Source organism: Polyodon spathula, chromosome 16, assembly GCF_017654505.1.
Source record: "Polyodon spathula isolate WHYD16114869_AA chromosome 16, ASM1765450v1, whole genome shotgun sequence".
Lineage (NCBI taxonomy): Eukaryota > Metazoa > Chordata > Actinopteri > Acipenseriformes > Polyodontidae > Polyodon > Polyodon spathula.
Genome location: NC_054549.1, coordinates 16,636,158 through 16,664,012, shown reverse-complemented (window position 1 = coordinate 16,664,012; position 27,855 = coordinate 16,636,158). Strand labels below are relative to the sequence as shown.

At 39.6% G+C, this 27,855-nt stretch overlaps 1 protein-coding gene across 7 annotated transcripts in view; it reads left to right on the top strand.

Annotated features, from left to right (window-relative positions):
* LOC121328580 (kazrin-like) overlaps positions 1 to 27,855 on the top strand; it is a 295,129-nt gene that overhangs the window by 229,364 nt on the left and 37,910 nt on the right. For 5 of the 7 annotated variants that reach the window (XM_041273346.1, XM_041273348.1, XM_041273349.1 and 2 more), the window contains 4 exons: positions 3,723 to 3,914; positions 23,165 to 23,301; positions 25,013 to 25,183; positions 26,949 to 27,032. In XM_041273346.1, coding sequence (XP_041129280.1) covers positions 3,723 to 3,914; positions 23,165 to 23,301; positions 25,013 to 25,183; positions 26,949 to 27,032 — 584 coding nt within the window. The remainder of the gene's footprint in view (positions 1 to 3,722; positions 3,915 to 23,164; positions 23,302 to 25,012; positions 25,184 to 26,948; positions 27,033 to 27,855) is intronic. The other 2 variants (XM_041273347.1, XM_041273352.1) reach the window with 1 other exon arrangement.

Sequence of the window (27,855 nt, the reverse complement as noted above, 5' to 3'; positions counted from 1 at the left end):
TTTTTTTTTTTTTTTTTGTGTGTGTGTCCTGGGTCCACATGGTGTGTGATTATCCCAGCGTTCGAGACAACGATCTGTCTCACCAGCCCTCGAGGCAGACCCTATGCTCCATTTCAGTTTCAATTTATCTCGGAGAGCTTCTCAGTTTAAAAGGCATTTAAAGTGGAAATTTCATGAGCCATGTAGCACACTCCTATAATAATATGCTCAATTGCCAAATAAGATTGATATTATATTGTCAGTTTTAACTGTTGTATTTGATTTTTTTTTTTTGTCAGTATTGTATCTAGAAAAGCTTTTATTTATGTATAAATAAATAATAAAAGATGAATTGTTAACTTAATACATTTACCAGTTATTTTACATATCTATTGGTTTTACAAAGTAGACATAACATATACATATATATTAGGGCTGTCACCCAATAAAAAAAAAATGTGATCGGTTAATCTATGGGCATTAGTTGATTAATGGGTAGATTACTCCATACACATTTGTAATAAAAGTAATCTTATAGCGGCTGTCCTTCATACTAATTCTTCTAAATCAATAGAATCTAAAAAAAGTAGGCCCAATGGGAATCTGGTCTTTTTAAAAGTCTTTTTAGTAAACATTTTCACAGAACAGCCGTTCATTCAGGCCACAGTCAGTCACTTCACCTTTTTATTGCATCTAGCAAAACCTAAGACACCGAAGAGATTAAGTTGTTCTGAATCTTGTTAGACGTACCTGAGAATACTGTGGCTGTTGACAAATGATTGCTTAACATGCTGTCATAGAAAGTATCAGGGAAAGTAATTCCACATAATTACCTCTACTTGAGGAATTGGTGCCTTCATCGTACCTCTGAAAGCCAGTTCTTGCTCATTGTAATGTATTGTATCCGTACGCTTCTGCTTATCCGGTTGAACATCAATCCGGGTTTGTCCAGTGCTTGCAGGTGACTTTGGGAACCCACAAGGTTTTGTGCTGACTTCATTAGATAGCCTAGATTGCTGTAGCCAGTGCTGTTCCATATCACCTTTTCTGTATTGAACAAAACACAGTTCCAGCAGTGTTATTTTTTTAATTGACAGTTCCCGGTAAGCCACGGATACCTTTTAATAATTTACATTTTGGAAGTGGCGAGTAGATCCTTTCCCTTCCTGTGTCAGTTCAGGTATTTGTGGTATATACCTCCCTTTTTTTTAACAATCTCCAGTTTTTTTTTTTTTTTTTTTTTTTTTTTTATGAAACCAAAATCCAGTATGATACCTCCGCTGTCTGACCTATTTTTTATATGTAGAAAGTAATTTGAAACATACTTTCTATGTTCTCAATATAATTCTCAATAACGCTCTATCACAAGCAATACCACACCAAATTCAGCTATTCCTACATCGCTTATCCTAGCATATTTATGTCCCGCCTCTGCTCACGAATGATTGGACAGCTGCAAAACCTGGGCAGATCTTTGACTCTCTCATTGGTTACACTTACTCAAGCTTCAGCCGAGGCAGAGAATACCTTCAACTGTTTGTCCCGCCTCCACTCACTTATGATTGGACTGCAGTGGAGAAAATGCAGATCTTCTATTGGTTGATTTTATTTTATATATATATATATATATATATATATATATATATATATATATATATATATATATATATATATATATATATATATATAAATATATATATTCAATTAAATTAAATTGTAAAAATGAATCTGCAATCCAAGTCTTTAGTTGATTAATCTCTCTGATTACTCTGTTAATCGGAGCAGCCCTAATTATCTAGAATATCGTATAGGGTGCGGTACTACACAAGCTGATCTCCTCCCACAAGAGGTCACGGTGTCAGGCAGAGTTTAAAGGGTTTTAAAATTGTAATATCACCTCAAACACTTTGTGTGTGTTATCCCGAATGTTACAGTAATTGTTACATTGATTTAAGTTGGATGAATTTGATAGGTAGCAGAGAATAATTAAGCCTTATTGCTTAACAAGAGGCCCACACTTGTAATCTAAAGTGAAAACCAGCACCTCTCTTCCACCACCGTTTGCAATACTTTTTTTCAGTACTGTGCAATAGGAGTTTTATTTACATTCTTGTGCAAACTGAAAGCACCCTGATACGGCAATAAATCAAACTGCTCCCAGAGCCCCCTTATCTCTTTCCTCCCTCCCAGCACTGCAACAGAAAGGCTTTGCTCGCCTCTGCTTCATCTCACTGCATAAAACATCACAAGACAAATCAGCATTCTGGGAGCTCCTCTCTGAGAATTGCCAAGGCGTGCACGAGGAGATAAAGACAGCGCTCCCCGCGCACCAGAGCAGCACGCTTCTCCACTGCAATCACAGCACAGCACGGCGTTCCCGGTGGAAACATCTCATAAGACTGCCTGCCCTTGTGTCAGTGAGGGGGGGGGGGGGGGGGGGGGTGCTGCCTGCATTCTCCTCTGCGCCACGCTGTGCGCAATGCCTTTCCACATTGTTGGCTGCTCTGACAAGGGTGGTGAAGGCTGCAGGAGTCTTCTAGTGTTTTGCTATACTGACACGTTACAAACTGCAAACAAGAGTAAGAAGAATGGCAAAAGGCAGTTTTAGGTCATCCTAGCACATCATTCACGTTATCTAAGGAAATATGATAGGGCAAAATCTGGCTTTGGTTCTTCCCTGTGTAACAGTTTTTACTTCACTTGGCAAACTATTGCATAACTGGGTTAAAAAAAAAAAAAAGACCATAAATAAATAAATCTCCTTAAATTATTTTTTACTCGGCTTCCATTTGTGTCCTCCCGTCCTACTCTTGTAGTAAGACTGAAGAGTAGCTTCTACTGTTTATTATATGAAACTTTTCCGAGGTTGACCTAATAAGAGGAACTTTCTTTCCACTTCTTACTTGAAGAGGCCTTTGTGGTCTCGGAAGCTAGTGTTTTATTTACTTATTCGGCAGTTTCTTTTGAAAGGACCCATAATGTTGTCATACTTCTCACATATAGGCCAGCAAGATTTACCTGTCTCTCTTTTTCTTGCCGAGGAGATTTCATTCTTTTAACTTGTCCTCATAGCTCAGTGCTGGGATGTGTCTGGTTGCCCTTTTCTAGTCTTTTTTCTGTAGTGACCTGACCAGAACTGCATACTGTATTCTAGGTGGGGTTCTACCAAGAGCATTATATTGTCAAAGTGTAACTTCTGTAGCAAAAGAAAGGGTCTTTCAATAAGCACGTAAAGTGTAGAGATGAAGTTAGCGATTTGCAGTGGAGCAACTCCATTTATATCCGATCCCACCCATGGTCTTGCAAGCTGAGTAAAATGATTCACTCTTGTCTGCTGTTGAGGGTGGAGCACACATATAATGATTATTCCCTTTAGATGCCCTACATAAACAGCGTACAGTACACAATGCAATCCATTAGTCTAAAGAGAATACTGCATTGATTTCCCATGAATGTAATAATAGATAGTTAATCCACAAGTGTCAAATTGCAATGCAATAGCCCCAGAGGACATCTGGTTGGATTGATCTGAAATGTCTACATGGCTTCATATAATGGTGGTGAAATGAATGATTTCTGTGGAGAGCTTGATCCGAATCATCAGTTCATGCAGCGCTACGTTTTACCCTTCTGGTTGATATACTGTAAAGAGACACATTTTGCTGGAAGTTTCTTTTGTTTAACTCCTCTTTTAAGAGATGAGTCTGTTTCTCTCTCACTGTCTCTCTCTCACTCTCTGGCAGTGATGTTGCGGGAGGAGGTGGTGCAGCTCCAGGAGGAAATCCAGCTGCTCCGCCAGATGAAGGAGATGCTGACCAAGGACCTGGAGGAGTCTCAAGGGGGCAAGTCTGCCGAGGTGCTCTCTGCCACCGAGCTCAAGGTGCAGCTGGCACAGAAAGAGCAGGAGCTGGCACGAGCCAAGGAGGCCTTACAAGGTGGGAGGCTTTCAATAGCACTTTCCATTGCTGTGCACCTTGAAGGGTAGCTATCCGTGTGCAGCTTGAAGCCATTTCTTTACTTTATCGTCTTCGATATTTGGAGGTCTTGTCTTTCTCTTAGTTAGCTGATGAGATGTCGTAGTCCAGTCTTAGCCCAAGGATTCTACACTATCTAGAGGACTGCTTCTCCAATTCTGAGGAAGCTTGATAAGGTCATTCTTTAGCACCAGATTAGAATCTACGGGTGCAGTATATGGAGGCACCCTGTCTGTCTTTACTTATAATTACAGAAGCTCTTGAAACTTGGTTAGGATATTCTTCAGCATTCATTCAGAGTTATTGAGAGTATTAGAATCTGAGGGTATATGGAGGCATCTGTCCTTGTGTCAAACCTAAAAACAACCTGGGAAACAAATCATAACAACACACAAATGAGACCAGTTTTGTATTCATGTTGTCCTACTGCAATAAAAACAAGGGCCAAGTTTGCCCCAGTTGTGGCTTAATTCAATTTTTCCCCTTTTATTAATTTATTTTTTTCATTGACTTTCCTGGATAATCAGACTGACCACCCCCACCCCCCACTTCAAAAATACACATTCTGCCATTGTGAGCAAACACTAGTCTCTCATGTTATAAGCGTTTTCAAACACTAGTCTCTCATGTTATAAGCGTTTTCAAACACTAGTCTCTCATGTTATAAGCGTTTTCAAACACTAGTCTCTCATGTTATAAGCGTTTTCAAACACTAGTCTCTCATGTTATAAGCGTTTTCAAACACTAGTCTCTCATGTTATAAGCGTTTTCAAACACTAGTCTCTCATGTTATAAGCGTTTTCAAACACTAGTCTCTCATGTTATAAGCGTTTTCAAACACTAGTCTCTCATGTTATAAGCGTTTTCAAACACTAGTCTCTCATGTTATAAGCGTTTTCAAACACTAGTCTCTCATGTTATAAGCGTTTTCAAACAGTACTTGCTGCCAACATTAAAGCCACATGCAAATACTTAAACAGGAAGCAATTATCTATTTGGGGGATCCCAAAATTTTTACAAAGCAAACAGTCTGTGCATTTTGGGTAAAATGTGCAGCAAATACCTCACTTCCCAGCCCCACAACCCTGAACGGGTTTTGCATTTCTATGAATGCCAGTTTACATTCTATTGGAATTTTACAGGTTAGACTGAAACATAACCTATAGTTTGACTCGTATGTGACAGGTAAAATGTATCCCTGTAGGTGTCTGTACGTTTATCATGGGAACGGTTTACGTGAAGTAGTTCATAGCATTTCTGTTGCATGAAAACCTACCTTAAGAAAAAAAAATTCAAAAATTATAATCTGGCACAACTGCCCTGGAAACTAAACAAACCTGGTTTAAAACAAACAGACTTGAATATGTGTGCAGCATTGTCTTTATGCTGCTACACACTGTGTAAAGCCATGCGTTTGTTAATCTTTTGATTTGTTTTTCAATCACCTTTCTGTAGTATGGGTGTTTGTTGATCACAAGGTGAAAAGTTGAGAGGCAGTGGTGTTGGCTGTAGTCCGGGGCAATGCTGGCCAGTTTTTCTTCTTCTGCCTACAGAGCCTACTGTCAACATCACCATTGAATCCCTTTGTTTAATTGTCTCCCACAATGGGTTCGAATTCAGATCGGTTAGAAGTGAAAGGGTAGGCATTGTTCTAATCCACATTATAAAACCACCACACAGTTTAACACGCTTGTCGGTCTGTGCTTGAGAGGCCCAGGACTGAACAGCAGGCATGCAGAGGATATTCAGGTCTGGATTGAGGAGCTCTCTCGCTTGCAGAGCTGTGAGGGGTAGCTCTCGCTGCCTGACTGCAAGATTCAATTAAATGCTGTACACAGGCAGTCTTATAATCAAACACATGTTGCAGTAACTTTTAAAATAGTCATAGATGGCTTTGTGATGGATTTTCTGATTAACTGCTGTACAAACATGCCCAAACAGTTTAAGGACTTAAGGGAAACTAACACTCCTATCACAAATATATATATATATTTTTATATTTAAAAAAACACTGTGCTTTACTGTGGTGCCTCTGAGCACTTTTCTCATGCAGTGTGCGTGTGTGTGTGTTTGTAGCTCTGTGTTCTACAGAAGATTAAAGGGTTACACTGTGATGTAGAGGGAGAGAGGCACTCTCAGCAGTGGGAGACAATCCAATATATTTGCCTTCATTTAGGACCAGGAGCTACTCTTTATTGACTTGGGAGTAATTTATTGGTCCTTTTTATTCTGAATAGAATTTGCTGGCATTAGCATTCTGCTGCACACTTCCCAGCGGCAATTACTAGCTATTTTATTTTTGTTCTTGCTCTTTTATTGATTTTCAAGAAATTGAAAAGGCGATTATTTTGTTGCAAGAGGGATATTTTGGATGGCATCTCTGTTTGAGTATTTTTGCATGATACAGATCCCAATCTAATTGATGGGATCCTGTTGTTTTTTTTGGTTTTTAATTAAACTGAATTCCATTCTGAATGCGATGTTTGTTTTGTTTTTCTTACTGACGGCTCTCTAGCAAGTTAGTGGCGTTCGTGAGAACTGGATTTGTTCGTACAGGGATGTGTGTCTCTTCCTTGAGAGGATCCGGGGGGCACTGGAGAAATTAAAGCTGCTTTCCGCACCTCCTCGGAAGGCATCAAGGTGATGGGGTGATATGGGTGGCATCTTGAGTCACAGTAAGGGCAAAACAACAGGAATTGCAAGTACTGTACCTCTTGGCAAGTGACAACATAACGAATGGTTTGCAGGCACTTTCATTTGTTCTTTCCTAGCATATAGAAGACACAGATGTTCCTATCGATTCCATACTTTTGGTGTTGTTACGATTTTAAATTGTGTACTAGATATCAATCATTAAGTGTTTGTTAAAGTTCCAATACATCTTTTGAAATAAAATATATTGCAATATATTGGGAAAATATGTTGACATATGTATCAACTCAGTTTGTTTCACATTTATGCTTGAGATCTCTCATGACACTAGAAGACCAGTTTTTTGCTACAAGATAATACCGTTAAATAATACATATTTGAAACAACAGTTGTGAATTCAGTTATTTCTGCCCCTGGCGATCCTTTTCATGATGTATGTATGTTGTCCAGCAGTTGTTGCTGTTCTGTATTTTAAAGTATGCAGATATACAGTGATGGCAGAATCATTTTACATTGTTCACCCATTTGGGAATAAACAATAGCTAGAACTGGCTATTAAATCCAATACCATTCAGTATATTTGCTTTATGATGCGCCAAATGTATGAAATCCAGTGTTAAAAGCACAAAAGATTGTCCCTGATCACTACCTGACACAAGTCCTTGGCACAGAGGCAGGAGGGTTGGGTTTGGATTGAATGAATTGTGTATTACATTTGAATGCATTCGTTACATTGGGTGACATTCAGAACGACCTTGGTCTTGGCTGTTTTATCGTGGTGTCTGTGCAGGGGTTTCAACAAACATCACTCAGTGTTTGTAGAAAAAAAACTACTTGCAGTTTGTAGTATACAGATGTCCATTTGTGTCTTCAGCTCAGCTTTTGACCGTTTCCTAGGTGACCATTTGAAGTTAGACTGGAATGTTGGAGGAATAGTGACAAACTGTAGCAGTGTTACTTGGCTGCAAGAAAGCTATTGAGTGTTGTTACTGTCTACCACAGTGAAATGGTCGTTAGGCTGAGATTATATTGTCTGGAATCACTTGCGGACATCTTTTTAATAGAAAAGTCCCCGGCAGTAATATAACAACAGAAAGAAGACAATTCTATTAAAAAAAATGGTAATTCAAAGCCGGGTTGAAAAGAGAGACTCAAGTCAAGGGCGGTGGTTTTTACAAAGTTTATGGATCCAACCTCTGAACTTTGAACTCCTGCCGTGCTTTCCCCACTGAGATATTTGTTAATCAGAGGGCATTGCTTTAACACAGAGTTAAACAGCTCTCCATAAGAAAGACAGCTCTCTAGTGAAGCTAAGAAGTTAATTTGTCTTTCAGAATTATAAATAGTGAAGTGTCCTCCTTTCTGGATTTCTGTTTGGGATCAGATAAAGCTCCAGTCCCCTCCCACTTTCTCCCGTGTCTGCTTGAAGTAAACCACACTGACAGGGCCTTCTTTGAGTCCTAGCATAGAGCCTGGCACACTCGATTTTCCGAACACGTGTAAACATGACAAGTGGCGCTACAAAGAAGCCCAGCCTTATATTATTAACTTCCAGGCAGCCTCTCTGGAGATGGTTGTTTTATTTAGCAGAACAAAATGGAATAGGCTTCTTTTAAAGATCTTGGGCGGTCAAATGTCCCCAAAAGACCTAGTGTCAAATCACAGCATATTGAAGGAGCCTGAAGATGCAGGATGAGGCCTTTCTATGTCGCGGTTGTACAGCCGGGTGAGTCAGAAATAAAAAAGTGACTTACAGAATTAGTCTCCTTGGCGATCACACGGTGGCTGAGCTGGATTCGGAGCAGGTACAGCGAGGACAGAGACGAAACAGAAATGAGATGAATGTTATAAAATCTGATGCATACATTGCTGGGAATAATAATTATAATAACTCATTCAAAAATCATTGTATATGGGCTAGAAAATGTAAAGGTTTCTAACTGTAGACCTCCCTGCTCTTTTTAATTTAAAAAATGACAGCACATTCCTTCAAGATGATGCATTCTGTTTCCAAAGAGAGTTCTGGTATTAATTATTTCTAGTAACGTCATAATTGTTCACTGATTTGCAGCCTCACCCTAAATGTAGGCACATGCAGAATCAGCATCTTACTGCATTGGTCCTCTGCATGTTTCAATCAGCTGCAGGTATCTATGTCCTGTCTGTGGCGTCCTTGTGAATCATTGCTAATTTTTTCATGACCTTCTCTCTTTTCTTGTGTTGTCTCCTCCTGTTATCAGCTTCCCTTGGCATAGAGAACTTGACCTGGGATACCTACACTGGTCTTCAATGAGTTTTAGTGCCATAACACCGCTTACTTGACTCTCTCGTTAGATTAGGCCTGAAGCCATACTGTAAAAACATTACACCGTCACAACAAATACAGATATTTTAAATAAATGCTAAAACAAAGATTCACACAGTTTATAAATTCAGTTTATACCCCTTTCAGTTGTAAATAAGAAATGCTTATAAAAACAAATGCGTCTTGAGCCATGAAGAAGAGAGCGAAAAAGATGAGGTGAGTGCAGGTTGCAGCTTGGAATATGAGAAAACAAATACTGAGGAGCAAGGCTTTGTAGTCTGTAGTGAAAGCAAACCCTTCACTTCCACTGGTAGTATAGTGAGGCCAGAATGATATGTATATATGGTCCAATGATATGTATATATGATCCAATGTTTTCGACTTTGTTAAGGTCTCCACACACCAGACATGGTGCGATTTTTAATTGGCTCCAAGATATTTTCGAAACAACGTGACCAGTATTATTGTTTCCTCCATCATTTTGAATACTGCTTCACCCTGGTGGACCATGCAGTGAAGCCGTTCTCTGACTGCTCAATGCAATAGTTGACACACGTCAAATCGCAAAAAATAGGATTCAGTCCTGTTTATTTTGCGTCTCTCGAGGTGCTGCTCCTGCGTTGCCTGTGGTGTGAAAGATACTTATCAAAAGTATAGGTTCTATTCATTTTGATGCATCGCTCCACATATGGTGGGTAGCAGCCTTTAGAAAGCTAGCAGCACATTTTCTGAGTGTATTAATCTAATTATAATGGTATAAAACTAGCAAGAAACAGCATAGCTGCAAGACTAGTGGTTGCAATCCCGGGAATCCTGATCCCGGGATCCCATATGCTAATTCAGCTCCCGAAATCCGTTTATAGAAGAGAATCTCAGGATTTCCGAATCGTACTAAGGAAATTCTGATACTAATGGAGGGGTCGGCAACATGTCCGTGGCAAGAGTTATCCGTGTCTGGCAGTGAATATGTCAAACATGCACACACACACACACACACATAATTATATATAACTTCCATTTTGTTTGTCTGTGGCCAAGATGATGATGTTGTTGTTGTTTTTAATGTCTGTCGCCACTCGACAAGATCCTGACCCCTGCTTGTCATGGTTTTCCCTCGTTTCGTTATGTGTGCTACTCTGCTGCATAGTAACTAGGCAACCCACCCCTGCCGATAAAATTAAAACCACAAGATTTGAAATTTGCTTTAATGATACAACCACTGTCTGCCGCTGCTCAGCTCAGCATGGCAGAAAGAAATGAAAAAACAAATTTTATTGACTGTGACAAAGGAGACACAGGAGAAAATGTTATTTTATATGCTCTTTTGTAGCAACTTGACTTAGCATATCTTTGTTTGTGTCATTTATATAATAAAATGAGTAGAAATGTTTTGGCACCACCGCCTATAAGAAGATTAAGCAGGGGAAGGTTAGGATCAGGAGGTCCTGCTTTCACAAATCGCACTCAGCAGCACAAGGTCCAGTAGCTTAGTAATACAAGTCTGGTCAGCAAACTTTAGAGCCATTTTTTTTTTTTTTTAACTGAGGTGTACCTTTTACATTTAAAATCCAAATAGCAGAAGTCCTGGTTGCGTTTTGATAATGATCAATATAAGTCCATCTGCTCAGTCCTTCATTCCCCCAATGGTCCTTGAAAAGAAGACACTACAGCATGTCTAATCCACAGATGTATTCTAATAAGTAATAAGTGCTTCTGTTGCACAGCATCGTGCCAGGACAGCAGCGACAACACCAAATAATTACAGCCTGTCCGTAATTACAGGTTACGCAATTCTCAGCTCAGCTTGTGACAAGGAAAGGCATGATTCATGAGCGATGGGCCAGCAAATACACAATGGTCTAACTGGGTGGCAAAACAACAACATAACACATACGTTGAGCAGCTGTAAAATTACTGGTGCTTTATTACTGTTAAAGATATGTTGATTTTCAGGAGCCGGTATGTGTCACACTGTAGTTTCTGATTCAGAGCCACACATGCTTGTTTTTAACATGTTAAGTGAGTATTCACAGTTCTCTAGAGGGAGTAGAACTCAGAGTACACCCTGTTGCTTTCACATTGCAGCTCCGAGAAGCACTATTTTAGGTCACTGAATAATCGCAATAACTGTAGGTCATTTTCTGTGCCAAAGGAGCACCAAGTTTACCCTTTCTCTGTAGATTCGTGCTTCACTACATTGCAATTCACAAGGAATGTAATTGCAATGTATTCCGGAGAGGGGCGTGCCGCTGTGTTCCTGGAGGGGCATTCCTCTCCAGATTCTACAGGTTGTAATGAAACTCCTTTAGGAACTGGGTTGGGTGGAGGTTAAGTTCCATCATTTAGGAGATGGAGTGGATAGACCTGCTTAGCCCATCAGAACCACATATCAGCTCTGAAGGCCTGTGGTAAAGGATATTTGGTCCATTCATGCCAAGTTTGTCTTCTAAATATTGTGTTAATGAATCGGTGTGAGAAAAGTTACAGAACCATGATACTGTAGCACAAACATTTCAACAAAAATGTATTTCAATATCTGCTGTTCCAAAGTTAAGTTTTTTTTTTTTTTTTTATTGTTATTTCTTTGGATCGCATACTTTAATATTTTCTGGAAAGTAGAATTGTGTTCAAGGATAATTATGGCTACTGTCCTGATGCATAAGCTGTAATTTGCATGTGTTGTGCAATTGATAACTACAGCCTGTATTGTGTACAGCAGGCTCACATATTAGCACACAAATTGCCACCTGGTATGAATTTTGAGAGTAGGAGCTGTTTAAATTGTGGGAATGAAGGCTATGTCACTGTAGTTACCCAGTAGACAGTCCAATAACAGAGCAGTCTCCTGACTCCCCAGGGAAAGCAGTTATTAATGGTTTTGCAGTTTGCAGTGCCACACTTTCTTCACGAAGGCTGTTTGTAATGCAGGTTTACAGTGCTCACAAGTGCTAAACCTTTTTTCTTGGTCCATAGTGAAGCCCTTCTGATGGATTCATGAATTTAATGATCTAATCAGTTGCGTTTGCCAGGTGTTTGGAGAACAGTGAAAGTTGTGATTCAGAGGGACAGTTTTTCTCTTAGAAAGAAAGGCTGCCTCTCTCTATTGGAGGCAGATTAGAGGTAACTTACCCTCTGGAACATCTGTTCCAATGAGGTAAAACTCCTTGAGGAAATTGCTATTGGTGCAGCTTGTATTTTATGAGCAGACTAGATAATAGTATCAATCCAGATTGTATATTTTATAATGCAGTTACAATGAAGTAGCGCAAAATGCATTCTGTATTGCTTCAATACAGTACTACTGCATTCATTTACTCTGCGTACTTTAACAAGGAATCGATCCTTTTGTAACTTGATTGTTTTGAAAACAACTGTACACAGTTGACACCCCAAACTCGATGGGGTTCAAAGGAATGAATGGTTCTGAACCTGTGTGCCCTTGAATCCTGTTAAAACCCTGGCCCGTTTTCAGCAGGTTTGCTTGCTGAATGCATTTGGCAATTGGGAATTCCAGGCTATTCCTAAACGGATAGCTTGAATCAGATTGTGCATATGAACGACATCATACTGAAGTGTATAGGTTATTAAGTGTGCTGTGGTGGTAATTTGAAGATCTCCTTTAATTCTATTTGGAATCATATTTTACAGCTATGGCCAAACATTTTGACAAAATGTCGCTTCATAAAGTCAAATTTAAAACCTGCTTTTGATTGAAAAATGTGTCATTTTAAAATTTGCTGAATAATGTACTTAACATATTATGGCTTACCACCACTTTGTAGTTTTCCATATACTTAATGAAAAACTGATTGAAAAATGTGACATTTTTAAATTTAACATGAAATACTGTACTACTATTATGGCTTCCAGTAGACTTTTGCAATATAATTTAGTGGTTTCTTTGATTACAAGATGTTAAATAAAAGATCTAAATTATGTTCGTTATTGTTTATTTTAAAATGAATTTTTTTTTTTCACTCTGGAAATATGGTAACCCTAATTGAGACTTCTAACAGGGAGTAGACAAGAAATACAGTCACCTGCAGTTAAATATTGTTTCATTTTAATAAACGGTATTATCTCCTAATGTAATAAATTGCCAATTTGAATGATGTGTTCCATGTCTTTTTAGATCAGTTACAATTTGTGATGGCATATTACAATCAGTTTTGCACAGCGTGATCAGAAAGCATAATTTTAATAACTAATGGTTCAATTTGCATACATATACATATCAAGTAGGTATTTGATTTGTTGTTTCTATAGTACTCCCACCTTAAGATTTTTTTTTTTTTTAACTGCACAGTGCCATGAGTTTGTCAAATAATACAGCTTCTTTTAATAGAACACGTATTCAGGCTGCTAACTGTTTTCAGTTTCTGCCAGTGTTCCTGTCACAGATCTAAACTATTGAAATGTATCAGCTGATATGTAGGCTGATATTTTGTTCTAAAGCAGATACTGTCCCAGTAAGATGAATGTCCCAAACTCCAGTAGCTGTGCATTGCTGCCTGTCTGTCACAGGTTGGTGGGGGTTTATATTATATTTAACAGTCAAGTTGTCATTATGAGACAATCTGAGACAGTCGGACCACTGCATTTCACAACACATATAAAGCCGAACAGCGCGGCCCGTCCAGAGTCCGGAGTTAAAAATTCACATCGGCATCAATTTAACTCACAAATGAACCTGACCCCTGAAGAAAAAATTGATTCAGATATCAACCTCACCCAAGAACGACTAATTCTATTGGAACAAAATTTTGATTTGATTTCCACGTGATGTAATGTGTCAGGGTTTTGTGTCGACCCCCCTTGGCATTTTTCCTATTTTGTTGCCTTACAACCTGGAATTAAAATGGATTTTTATTTGGATTTCATGTAATGGACATACGCAAAATAGTCCAAATTGGTGAAGTGAAATGAAAAAAATAACTTTAAAAAAATTCTAAAAAATAAATAACGGAAAAGTTGTGCGTGCATATGTATTCACCCCCTTTGCTATTAAGCCTCTAAATAAGATCTGGTGCAATCACTTACCTTCAGAAGTCACATAATTAGTTAAATAAAGTCCACCTGTGTGCATTCTAAGTGTCACATGATCTCAGTATATATACACCTGTTCTGAAAGGCCCCAGAGTCTGCAACACCACTAAGCAAGGCGCACCACCAACCAAGCAGCACCATGAAGACCAAGGAGCTCTCCAAACAGGTCAGGGACAAAGTTGTGGAGATAAAGTACAGATCAGGGTTGGGTTATAAAAAAATATCCGAAACTTTGAACATCCAACGGAGCACCATTAAAGCCATTATTAAAAAATGGAAAGAATATGGCACCACAACAAACCTGGCAAGGGAGGCCCTCCCACCAAAACTCACGGACCAGGCAAGGAGGGCATTAATCAGAGAGGCAACAAAGAGACCAAAGATAACCCTGAAGGAGCTGCAAAGCTCCACAGCGGAGATTGGAGTATCTGTCCATAGGACCACTTTAAGCCATACACTCCACAGAGCTGGGCTTTACGGAAGAGTGGCCAGAAAAAAGCCATTGCTTAAAGAAAAAAATAAGCAAACACGTTTGGGGTTCGCCAAAAGGCATGTGGGAGACTCCACAAACATATGGAAGAAGGTACTCTGGTCAGATGAGACTAAAATTGAGCTTTATGGCCATCAAGGAAAACGCTATGTCTGGCACAAACCCAGCACCTCTCATCACCTTGAGAACACCATCCCCTCAGTGAAGCATGATGGTGGCAGCATCATGCTGTGGGGATGATTTTCATCGGCAGGGACTGGAAAACTGGTCAGAATTGAAGGAATGATGGATGGCGCTAAATACAGGGAAATTCTTGTGGGAAACCTGTTTCAGTCTTCCATAGATTCGAGACTGGGACGGAGGTTCACCTTCCAGCAGGACAATGACCCTAAGCATACTACTAAAGCAACACTTGAGTGGTTTAAGGGGAAACATTTAAATGTCTTGGAATGGCCTAGTCAAAGCCCAGACCTCAATCCAATTGAGAATCTGTGGTATGACTTACAGATTGCTGTACACCAGCGGAACCCATCCAACTTGAAGGAGCTGGAGCAGTTTTGCCTTGAAGAATGGGCAAAAATCCCAGTGGCTAGAGAGACTTGCAGCTGTAATTGCTGCAAAAGATGGCTCTACAAAGTATTGACTTTGGGGGGATGAATACTTATGCATGCTCAAGTTTTCTGTTTTTTTGTCTCATTTCTTGTTTGTTTCACAATAAAAAATATTTTGCATCTTCAAAGTGGTAGGCATGTTGTGTAAATCAAATGATACAAAACCCCAAAAAATCAATTTAAATTCTAGGTTGTAAGGCAACAAAATAGGAAAAATGCCGGGGGGTCAATACTTTCGCAAGCCACTGTATAGGGTTGCTGTGTTCAACTGGCAAGCTTCTTGTTAGGATAGCAGATAACCCGAGCTAAGCTAGGCTGATTCCAAAAGAGCTTGGCCTCCTTTTATGAGAACTGAAACGGGCAGGACAGGTATCTGCTGGGATCAGCACTGGCAGGAGCACAGAGAGATTAATCAGGGTAAGAGCGCTAGGGCTTTTTGACTCGTCATAGGATTTTCCTGCTGGCATCAAGACGGCGGTCTAATTGTTCTGAGCTGAGGAGTCCCAGGCAGTGCGCCACTGAGAAATACTAAATAATAAATCCAGACCCCCCCCCCCCCCCCCCCCCCCCCTCTGCTAATTACAGAAAGCTGTTCCCACCAGCCTGTGCCTAGTAATTAGATCTCCTCCCAGACATTACTTACAGAACCTCAGAGTTGTGGCATGTTTATAGAATCTGTCTTTCTCTAAAGAAATGGATGTAAATCTGTGCAATGTACATGTGGTAGTTGAGTGTGACTTCTGCTTGGCAGCATGGCTTGTCTTAATGTCTTGAATAACATAATTAGAAAAGTAAATCCAGGTTTCCTATAGTTTTTCCTGCGGAGAAGTGCCTCATTTATGCCGAATAAAGGTTGAGAAAATTATTGGTATTCATCTTCATTGTTGACGTCCTGTCAATGTGCAGCATTATGATAAAATAATGTTCAATAAAACAACAATATTGTCTAAAATGCAAGATAAAATTACATTTGAACCTAATCCCTAGATTCAACATTGCTATTTTAACGTGAGTTCCGTCTCCTCAGAGGAGGCAAGGCTGCATTATAAACTCCTATCTGCTATTAACCACAGTACTAGCAGTAGCAGATCATGTGATCTGAGCAAGGGTTTTAATTGGAGGAGCCCAGAGAGTTTTTTTCCTCAGAGGAGATGAGCCTCCATTACAAACTCCTATCTATTTTAATCACACACAGTACAGTACTAGCAATGGCAGATGATGTAGTGTGATCCCTGGTTTTAATTGGAGGAGCAACTCAAACCCTCCCACCCACTGCTGAAGCACTGCTTTAGGCCTGCTATGCGCGATTCATTTTAATTGAAAAATATGACGTTGAAGTATAATGACCTACTAATCTGTGCTAGTATTGTTACTAATACTGTACTTGTATTACGCATACATTTAGTGTATACATTTTGATTTTAAATGCTTCTACCTTTGAGCCGTCTGAGGCTAGATATATCGCATATTTCAAAGCAAATATATAAACGAAAAGTAGGCAGAATGGAAAGTAATAACTACTGTCTGACTCAAATCAAGACAAAGACACCTATATTTGTTATATATCTATTGTGCCATTGTAGCTTTGATAACAAGCAAAAAAAATCAGACAAAGTGCTATCAGCAATTCTGTGTCAATAGCAGAGCAGGTGATAAACTATCTTGAGAATGTCTTTTACCCTGAATACTGCTGCCACTCATCAGCACATTCACCCATCAGCACCAGCAGGCAGGTAGAGCGGGAGGTGGGGCAGAGCAAGGGGTAGGCACGGCGAGAGGTGAGATACAGCAAGAGGTGGGGCAGAGTGAGTGGGGTACAGTAAGAGGTTGGGCAGAGCAAGAGGTAGTCACAGCGAGAGGTGGGGTAGAGATAGAGGTGAGATAAAGCAAGAGGTGGGGCAGAGCGAGAGGTAAGAACATAAGAAAATTTACAAACGAGAGGAGGCCATTCGGCCCATCTTGCTCGTTTGGTTGTTAGTAGCTTATTGATCCCAGAATCTCATCAAGCAGCTTCTCGAAGGATCCCAGGGTGTCAGCTTCAACAACATTACTGGGGAGTTGATTCCAGACCTTCACGATTCTCTGTGTAAAAAAGTGCCTCCTATTTTCTGTTCTGAATGCCCCTTTGTCTAATCTCCATTTGTGACCCCTGGTCCTTTTTTCTTTTTTCAGGTCGAAAAAGTCCCTTGGGTCGACATTGTCAATACCTTTTAGAATTTTGAATGCTTGAATTAGGTCGCCATGTAGTCTTCTTTGTTCAAGACTGAACAGATTCAATTCCTAGCCTGTCTGCATATGACATGCCTTTTAAACACAGAATAATTCTGGTCACTCCTCTTTGCACTCTTTCTAGAGCAGCAATATCTTTTTTATAGCGAGGTGACCAGAACGGTAGAGTACAGCGAGAGGTAAATTGAGAAGTTGACCTTTCTTTCAACTTGCAGATGCCTGAAAATTGTTATCCAGACTGACCTGGTAATACCAATGCTGGGAAAATCTTCAGCAATTACAGCATCTGGTGTGAAACATTTTAAAAACTAACCTGCACTGATAAAACAGAAGAGGAGTGTGAAAAAATTAATACAAATTCCATAGCTTTGAAAACTCAATATTAATAGCGGAAGGAAACTTAATGAAACTTCTTACAAACATTTCATTGTCTTCTGCATTTTTGGTCAAACACAACATTCATGAAGGTATTCATATTAGGTGTTCATAACAAGTATTACAAAACAAAAGTATGAGCAACTAGCATCTTTAAGGGCAGTTCTGTGACTCGAAGCCCTCAACACTTTTACTGTAATTTTACTGAAATCTACTTGATAACATTTCTACAGCATTATGGTTAAATGTTGTGACAGCATGTTATGAATACTTATATATACATTGTGTCAGTTATTTTCAAAGTTGTTCTAAAGGATTATGCACATAGTTAAATTGTGTTTTTAGCCTTTGTAAAAATGTTCTGAATGTTAGTGTCCAATAATCAAGTCATCAATAACAATACAACAAATGTTACTCCTCCAACCCTCCAGTTCCTGTGGCTTTCTGTATATGGATAACTAAGCTCCCTTGTCATGTGTTTGAGTGCTAGCTCTATTTCCTCTCTCAGGAGTCTTGAGTGCACACTCCATCAGGTATAGAGTTTACAGCTCCTTGCCAATGGTGAAAACACATGTTCTTGTTTTTAAACTCATGTAGGTGTCAAAAAAAGATACTGGGCATCACTTGAATTCATTATTATTTCAACTATGACAATACCACTTCAGAATATAGCTATTTGTAAGGTGCTTTGTAGTAAAATAAATGCCGACAATGCACAGTACTCTGGTTACTCAGGCATCAGGATTGTGGGTGGCGTTTCAGGCAGATAAACCCAATAGGAAAGAATCTCTTCAGCTAGCAAGAGAGCCGAGTTCCCAGCTGAAGTGGTTTTTTGCATTGGCTGTGGAGTGCTGCTCAGAGGGGCCTTTGCTTCACAGAGGAGATGGGGAGAGGGCTGTCCTGGAGTGGCTGGCGTTTGTTTTCCACACTCCCATCTAGAGCAGCAGCGTTCGTTTCACAGGCACAGTCTGCAAACTCACAATGTTATCAATAATTTGGCAGTTGAGGTCAGAGCTCTTTGGTGTACACCCAGAGATTTATTTCTGCTCACCCCTCAGGTGTTGACCTGGTCACTGTAGACCCAAAGGCAAATAAGGGTAGGAGGAGGCATTAGTTAGACTTGTCAAGACAGGTCTGTTACAGCTGATCAATATGTGCAGAATTCTAGAAGCTGTAGACCTCTGTTTAACAAACCTATGCTATTCTCCAATACCAAGCAAGTTTATACAATTTGACAAATTACATTCCAAGAAACATGGCCTGGTATGGCTAAATAGTTATGGATGCAATAACTTCAACTAATTTTAACTACTTACGTTGAATGTGTTTTAAAGGTTATTGCACTGTTAAATGCCATCTAGCTATTTAAAAAAAGTGGTATTGTTAAATTGTCTAGAATTGGATGAACTCCAGTTGTAGAAGAGGGTTAGGTTAATGTTGAACGAGAAGTCGACACCTAATAAAACACTCCATTCTGCTATAAAAATCTATAGTTTGATTTTATGAAGTCCCCTCTTGCGACTTACATAAATACGCTAAACACAACTGATTTAATTAAGGCACCTCTCCATCCTATACCAATTCATCACCATGTTTCCACAAGACTTCTTAACCACATGCCTGAGACTAAGTTACCCTGTTGATTTGTTTTGTAAATGTTTTTTTTTTTCTTTCACTATGAATAGAGGTTTCAAAGACTCCATCACTTTGTGGCAATTCAGGGGGATTGTTATTTTTTACATGGAGATCCTTGTTTCACACATGTTGGTTTTAGGTGTGTAAGAATTCCTGTTCTTTTTTTTTTTTTTGCAAAAAAATAATTTACAAGCTTATATTGATGTCACCTCTAGCTATGCTCTGTAATGTGGGCAGGCTCCCAATCTGATGTATATTTCAAGAAAGGGATTCTAATTCTGTAAATGGTTTACAAACATCCTAAATAGAGATTGTACAGTATGTTGTTAAATAATGGGTAGCATTTCCTCAGCCTGACAGGAATGACAGATTAGTCCCAAAGTGGATATTGCCACCAGATCTTTCCTCATGTTGTGAGCAGAGGCCCTTTTAATCTGGTGAATTTGGCTCTAAGAAGTCCTGACTTTGTTATTAGGATTTTTTTTAATACTGTATAACATAAAGCACTGTTCTTTCAAGGATACCGTACTTTCTCCTTTGAACGTGGGGTGGAACCTTGGGGCTCCCCCTATAGGCCATTTCAATAAATGCGTTTCAAACTTCAACCTGAAAGTTTTACTGATTTTTGTCTTTTTTTTTTTCTAATGAGGTAGAAAATTGTTTTTTTTTTTGTGTATAAAGAAATTATATGATCACAGTAACAGTGACAGAGGTGGATTTGTTAAATTACTATGCACTGTTCAGAGACAGCCTTTTAACATCTAGAGATCTGAAGCAGAAACAGCATCAGCCATAGCTACAGAAGAAGCTTTTTCCTAATAAGAAAATGGCTTTTGGCAGCATATTGCTGTAAATATAACTATTTCAACCAGAAGACAGAACAGTATTATCTTGTCTGTGATGTCATTAATTTGTATGTATTTTTTTTTTTATGAAGATAAGGAAATTATTTAATTAGTCATCCTTCTGTAGAGTTAGTTAGTGCTTCCAGTTAAGACACAGGATTAACTGTACATATTAATGTTTATTTATTTACACATTTGATGTAGTAAAATACAACTGATATTGTTAACAAAAGTCATTCCAATCTTTTCTTTTTGCTGAGTTTGTTTCAGTAAACCAGATAAGACACGCGCCCGGTTTAATTTGTAGCAAAGCACTGTAATTACTGAGATGTGGCATACAGGAAAGAAGGAAGGTAGAAGAATTAGTTCAGAACCCTTAAAAAAAAAAAAAAAAAAACTTTCAATTTTCTTAAATTCCGTAATGTTCATTAGACAATCACTTGGATCACTGCTGTGATCCTCTTCACTGTCAGTCCGGAACCACTGGCTTAGTATATTCACAAGAACAAATAAACCAAGTATCGCAGTGATAACAGGAGCATTCCAAAAAGAGAATGTCTTTTTCATCACAGTTCCATGCGCGGCCCCAAGGGCTTCAATGACTCTTCTCTGGGCTGAGAGTTTCATTTTTCAATGTTCCAGTCTCACTGTTTGGCTTATTCCCATGAGTAGTGTGGCCTCATTTTCAACAATGTTGGCTAAGATTATTGGTTCATGAATGTCATCAGAATATATTCTTGTTTTCTAATATTGGGGTAAAACTATGGGAAATTATATATCCTCTGCTGGGATTTAACACCTCTGTAGAGTTATGAAGTCAAAAACTGTTCTTTTCATAGAGATATTCATGTCAAAACTAGGGCTGTAAATCTGTCCAGGGACACGGCAACATATGGTTTAATAAACCAAACTGTATAAAAAGACCCTGTAGGTTCATTTACATATGAATCATTTACTAATTTAAAAATACAATAGTGATCTTGTGGTGGATAGTTTAGCTTATAAAGTAATGTTACAATGGTTTTATGGTTCTCAGGATCTTGACATAACACTTTGGTTATCTCCAGATCAGTAGAATTACCTCAGGGTAGAAACATTTCATTTTCTTTTTCATACCCTCGCTGGGCTACAGTAATAAAAAATAAACAAACAAATCATTCATATTCACATCTGTGAACTGCAGGCCTTTGCGGTAGCAAGAGCTTCTTCTCTATATCAAAGCTCAGTAATCTCTTCCTTAAGCTTGTTGAAGGAAACAAATAGTTTCTTCTCTGTAATGTATTGCGGTCTTTCACCGTATAAATAAATAATGCAATATCACATTTCAGCACAGCGTCCAGAGCTCTATTGTGACTCACTCAGTGTTTTATGACAGGCCCAGAGGCAATCAATAAAAACAGCCGTGCAGGGGCTAAGCAGAGACAGCAAGGAAATATGAAATTCATATTGCTTTGTCTTCCTACTGGGCCATCTAGCTTTCAATGCTTTTGAAAGACTTTGATGAAGTTGTCATTGAAACTTTTGTCTAATTGTATTACCATGGTTGTTTTTAATACTGAATTGCTGCTGAAACAAATCTGAGGACTGAGCAATTTGTGTGCACTGTGCAGTAAAGTACGGAGCTCCCTGGAGATGAGTAAGTGTTTTTCTCAGCACCTGTTTTTCACTCCTAAATACCTGCATGGTAACGAGTCTGTCACTTAAAAGATGTCATCTCCTGCTGTCCAGGGACTCTGTTCCAGATCTGAATGCTGCGTTTTTAGGAGAGACACATTTTAAACCTGCTTCCTCCGAGCACAACAGGCTCACGTCTGCCCGCCACCCTCCCCCCAAGGCTCTGGCTGTGCTAATCTGTCAATTAAGTTAAACTCCATCCAAGAGGAACTGGAAGCAGTGTGGCCTTAAAGTTCCAGCTAAGAGGCTGGGATGCATTGAGTGGCTTGCTTGGAATTATAGCTGAGAGACTGGATAGTTTTGAGGCTCACTTGTTGGAGCTGAGCACTCGGTGTGGCCTACTGTTTAGAAATGCATAGCTGAGAGGCAGTGTGGTGTTGTGGTCAGAGCTTAAGAGACTGGGAGGTTATGTGGCATAGCAGTTGAGTGCAGTACAAAATGTTTATCGTGGTTTTAAAGCTCAGTCATGGATTCAGTTCTATTTCTGTATGCATAAGGTATACATCTGATAAACAGCAATAGAGTGAGGGCTTAACTACAGAAATGGTTCTGGTAATCCTTTGACCCTGGAATCCTTTGCCTCTTATAGCAATGGCTTGGCTTTCGTGTACCGTCTGTGCTTCAGTAACCAGTGAACTGTGTACTGTGGACTGCAGAGTGAGGTGTCCTTGTATGCTCGCAACTTCATTTGAAAGTTACAGCGAGCTTCCCAGTTTTATGTGCTGAATGTCGTTCAATTACTGGGGTTCATTTGAGTAATGAGCATGAGCCATACTGCAGCTGCTTGAGTTACTGAAGACAAGAATTAAGTCATTGCATACATACATACATACATACATACATACAATCTAAAATGCCAGGATAAAGACTGCTTTCTGCTATTTAATGATTACTTTTTTTTCTCATATTTAATAGATTCTTTGACATAGTCATCTCATTTAGGCACCTATAAACAAAGCTTATAAATGAATGTATTACCATTATACCTTGACTGCAGTGCTGTTCATGAAGTATTATTTTTTTGAGCTTGCATTGTGAAGCTATATGATTTTCTGGCTGCTAAGAATCCCGTGACTCCCAGCAATCTTTAGTACTCACCCATAAACTCCACACACTTCTGAGGCAAAACTGAAGCAGCCAACACCAGTCTAGAATACTTTAATAAACATTACAGTCTATTCATGAAATGCAATAACTCATTACGCGGTATATGAATAAGGCCATATATCATTATATTTCTGACTGTTTACAAGATCTATTGAACGTTTCAGTGGCTATTCTGTATAACTCCTGTCATGCTTTATTTCCCTTCATGTTCTGAAATGTTCACATTGTTTTACTGTTCACAGCCATGAAGGCAGACAGGAAGCGCTTGAAAGCGGAGAAAGCGGACTTGGTGAACCAGATGCAGCAGCTGTACGCCACTCTGGAGAGCCGTGAGGAGCAGCTGCGGGACTTTATACGCAACTACGAGCAGCACAGAAAAGTAAGAGCTGGCAAAAAGAAGTGCGATGAGGGGGGATATTTTCCGCCTCCCCTTTTTATTGCAGTACTAAATGTACATCTGCAGAGTCTAAACAAAGAACAGACAACCAGTGGCTCTTTAGGGTCTTCATTCAAAATGTGTCTTGTCTGTCTGTCTTACACTCCACGTGGTAAACAGGGTGACTTCCCTGTGTCTTCTCCAGACTATACCTCTTTGGGTTACAGTGACACAGTTGTTGATTTCTGCACACATTTTATACCCTTAGATGTATTTTGAGATTGAGGCACCATTCTGTGCGTATGCATACTTGCGTATGATAAATTTGAGTGCAGAGTGCTCAAAGAAATGCATTTTAGTATGACATTGAGAGCCATATTCACAAAACATTTCCCACTGCACTGCTATTGCAGTTTCTGTAAAACAACCTGCTAATGTAACAGAACTAGTAAGGGTGCAGATAAGACAAAAAAAAAAAAAAAAAAAACTTGTGTTAACTTGGCACATGGTAAATGCTTTGTCAATACGACCTTGAACATTTGATTTTGCGGGACGCAGTAATCTGCCAAATCATCAGGGTTTTGATTACCTGCAAAGTTTTTCATCTGAAGCAAGATAGATGGAGCACAGAGCGCTTGGTGGGAGTGTTGAGTCTGCACTAGCTCAAGATGATGGGTCGCTTTGGGTTGCTCAGAACACCCAGTTGTGATCTGGCAGGTTTGAAATCTTCATCAGGAGAGAGGCAGGTTAAAGGGAAGCAGCAGGCGACAAGCTCCAAATGAAATCAGACAGCAGGCTCTGTCGTTAGGCTCCTGTGTTAATGGGGTAGCATTCTGATTGACGGCTCGTTATGTTGCAGAAGTGGGCTACTGACAGGTTTCCGGAAGAGACCTTTACCACTTCCATCTGTTCTCCCTGGCTGTGCTGATATTGGTGACGTTTTTTTACTGAAGCAAAATCTCAGTGCTTGGTGGCCCTTGCTGGGAGGTGCAGTCTATCAAGTAAATAAATAACCTGTCCTGTCTTACACACAGTATAGGTATGAAGTTCAGACACAAAGTATCTATGATGGTATTGACTTGGAATGCAAATGCATGTGATATGTGATGGCTGGTCTTGCCATTTTAAAAAGCAGTCATTTGAGGTGCAGCAGGGTAAATTCTCAAGCATGCTTTTCATCTTTGAACTCAATGTTTGAATGCCCTTCAGTCACTTCAACTTCCAAATGTAAGCATTGCATATTGTTTCTGTGTAATTATTTGATATGCCTTTCATGTGCAAAAAAGGGTTTCTTCAGTATCACTGCATATGCTGTAGAACTGTTTTCATAGTCTGTTATGTTTCTAACAGTGTTATTTGTTTTTATTTTTTCCAAAAAGGGGCTCTTATCTCCAGAGGTCTTTTTGATTTGCTGTAAGAAAGTGAACCAAGGCAGGTGTTACTGTAGATGTGATTACCTTCAACTCAGGCAGTTATCCAGTATGTTTTAAAGACAGCATTAAGTAGGACAACATATGCCTGTTGTTTCATGAAAGACTAAAGAGAGACTGGTATATTATGGTAATCTGTGCACCCCTGTAAAACAAACCCCCAAAGCAAACAGCCATAACTCTATATCACAGAGCAGACACGGCAGTTAATTGCAGGTAAATGTTTCCCGTTGATGGAACATGTCTGCTGTTGGCTGATTTCTCTCTCTCTCTCTGTCCCTCAGGAGAGTGAAGATGCAGTGAAAGCCCTGGCAAAAGAGAAGGATCTGCTGGAGCGAGAGAAGTGGGACCTCCGGCGGCAAGCCAAAGAGGCGACGGAGCACGCCAGCACCCTACGCACGCAGCTGGACCTGAAAGAGAACAGGATCAAGGAGCTGGAGGCTGAGCTTGCCATGGTAAGAGATCCGGACCTGTTCTGTGGACACCCTCCCTCAAGCATACTGCAGCCAGAGTGTGCCAATTAAGCACCGGCCCCATTTGTACAGTAACACCTGCTTATTATGACTTCCCAAGGAACCATTTAAAAGTAGAAAGGTCCTCCTTCAATACTACTAGTCTGGCAGGACTATTTTTGTATTTCACTATACGTTTCAAAAGTTACGGTTCAAAAGTGTAAAACATTATGACGGCCAGGATTTTGAATTCTAGAATTCCACCTTCAGTTTAGTTTTAGCACTGCTGCAGGCAAAAAAGCAAAACCAACACTTCAAGCGGTATAACAATATGATTCTGTAGTCCAAAACCTTTTTTTTATTTTACAAAGTGTAAAATTTCACTATTTTGTTCATCAGGCTGTAAAAAAAAAAAGAAAATGGATTTGGATTAGAGTTTTGATAATGGCTGTTTACACTCTTTAATGAACTGAAGTGCTGCAGACCTGGAGATGTATATACCAGCATGCTATGCAGTTAGAAACCAGTAAATGTGTTGCCAATTCCCAGCTCTTGCTGATCACCCCCAGTTATAGAGATGCAGGGTGGGTGAGGGATTGGATTGGATGACACTACAGCTATGGCCAAAAGTTTTGCATCACCTAGAATTTAGGATTGAGACATAATTACATATATATATATATATATATATATATATATATATATATATATATATATATATATATATATATATATATTATATATATATAGTAATGATCTATTATTTAACATGTAATGAAGGAAACTACAAAATGATATTGCAAGTGTCTACCAGAGCCATGATAGTAGTACAGTATTAGATTTCCGTTAAGTATATGGAAAACTACAAAGAGATATGTAATTCAATATGTTAACATTATTCAGCAGGTTTCATTCGACTTTATGAAGCAAAATTTGTTAATTCTATAGGTGATGCAAAACCTATGGCCACAGCTGTACTGGGATATACAGAAACGTATTCCTTCCTGTAGAACTGCTTGTTTGTATTGCCATTCTTCTCCTCGTCAAGGATTGGAAAAATGGTTTAAAATTCACAGAAATCTTCCAGATTCGTTTCCTTGAACTGGATGAAGTGACTTTTGATCCGTGCCGTGTACAGTAGATCCTTTTTTAAAACAATGTGGCCCTCTAGAGAAACACGTTTACTCGCTCAGCTACATGCAAGACAGACAGGAGCAGTCTGTAGTGAGGTATTGATTTATTTCACACAAAGCCTCCCCTAGCAGACTTCAGATTCAGTAATGCACGGTTTCAGTGGAACCCAAGAACAAAACTGATCCACATCTGTTGTTGCAGAGTTGTTGTTTTACCCCCTTCCCTCTGTTACCTCATTGGTTACAGGGGGAGTACACAAGCTGTCAGCAATGTTTTTTAAATAGATTCAAAAGTAAGATGAGAAGCTTAATTTGCGTACTGAGAAAACACAAACATGTTTTCTGTTTGAAGCGTCCCTGTTGCCTCAGACGGGCTCTCACTTGTCTTCTCTCCAAGTTCAAACACAGAATCGAAAGAAAAAGAATAATGCAGGTGTTTAATAACTGGCATTTCAGACCAATACAAAGTTTCTCTTCAATGTGCCTAGATTGTAAGCATGTTCTTAGACCTCCCTCTAAAGGAGATGGGGTTAGCTGGCAGTGACTGGTCTCGTTGAAGCTGATCGCCTGGCAGTTCACTGGGCCCCCCACCCAGCTCTTCAGTGTCCTACAGTATGTGTGCCCTGTCTCCCCAGATGATTAACTGTGTGGCTCAGAAAAAGGAGTATCGTGTGTTTGATCGCTCCGCAGAGAAGGAGCCCCCCTCGAGGGTGATGGCGGTAAGACAGAGAGCCTGCTCACAGCACTGCTGGGTAGAATACAGGGGTGTTCGGAATGAGAATGAGCCACACTGCACACCCATCACCACCTGCCCTTTGTGTGGTGTTCATCCTGTGATTCTTTAATCCTTTGTTGGAATTTGGGAACAATTTGCACGTCTTCATGTTTACTAACCCGCAATGATTAACACTGAATGGGAAAACTGAGATTGAGGAAGATGCATTTGTTTGCACACTCATAGCTGCCAATGTTAGCCTCTAGTGAAATAGTTCATTTCTAGTAACCTCCAGAAAGTGTTTCAGAAAGCAATCACCTATCGCCCAATGTGTCTTTGTCTAACTCTGAGTTAGTTTCCAGCCTTTAAAACCCCCGTAGCAGCCCAGCTTAAAGGGAAAGAGGTGATCAGACAGAAGTAGGGTTAATGTTGGCAACTGTGAGTGTAATTGGGCAAACACAATCATATTTAATAACAGGATCAATGTGTTTTGAACTGCTTGCCGTCTACAATGTTTAAGGAGTGACATTTCTCTGCCTTGCGTACAGCATTCTCTGTCTGGTTTAATATGTTAGATTGCTAATTGGCGACTGTCAGTCTGTTAGTTCTGTGTTAGCTATCTTTCTGTTTTAACTCAAATTAAGATAATATTTGGTAGATGAATCACATGTTTTGCCCTTTTAGCACCTTGCTGCATGGTTGTGGGTGTGGGAACATTAAAACTGGTGTCCCAAGGAATGTAGGTCATATAGTATAGTTATATTTAAATAAATGTACAGTTCCCATGATCCCTTTTGCTCTGGAAGCTGTTTGTTTCCAGTTCCTGC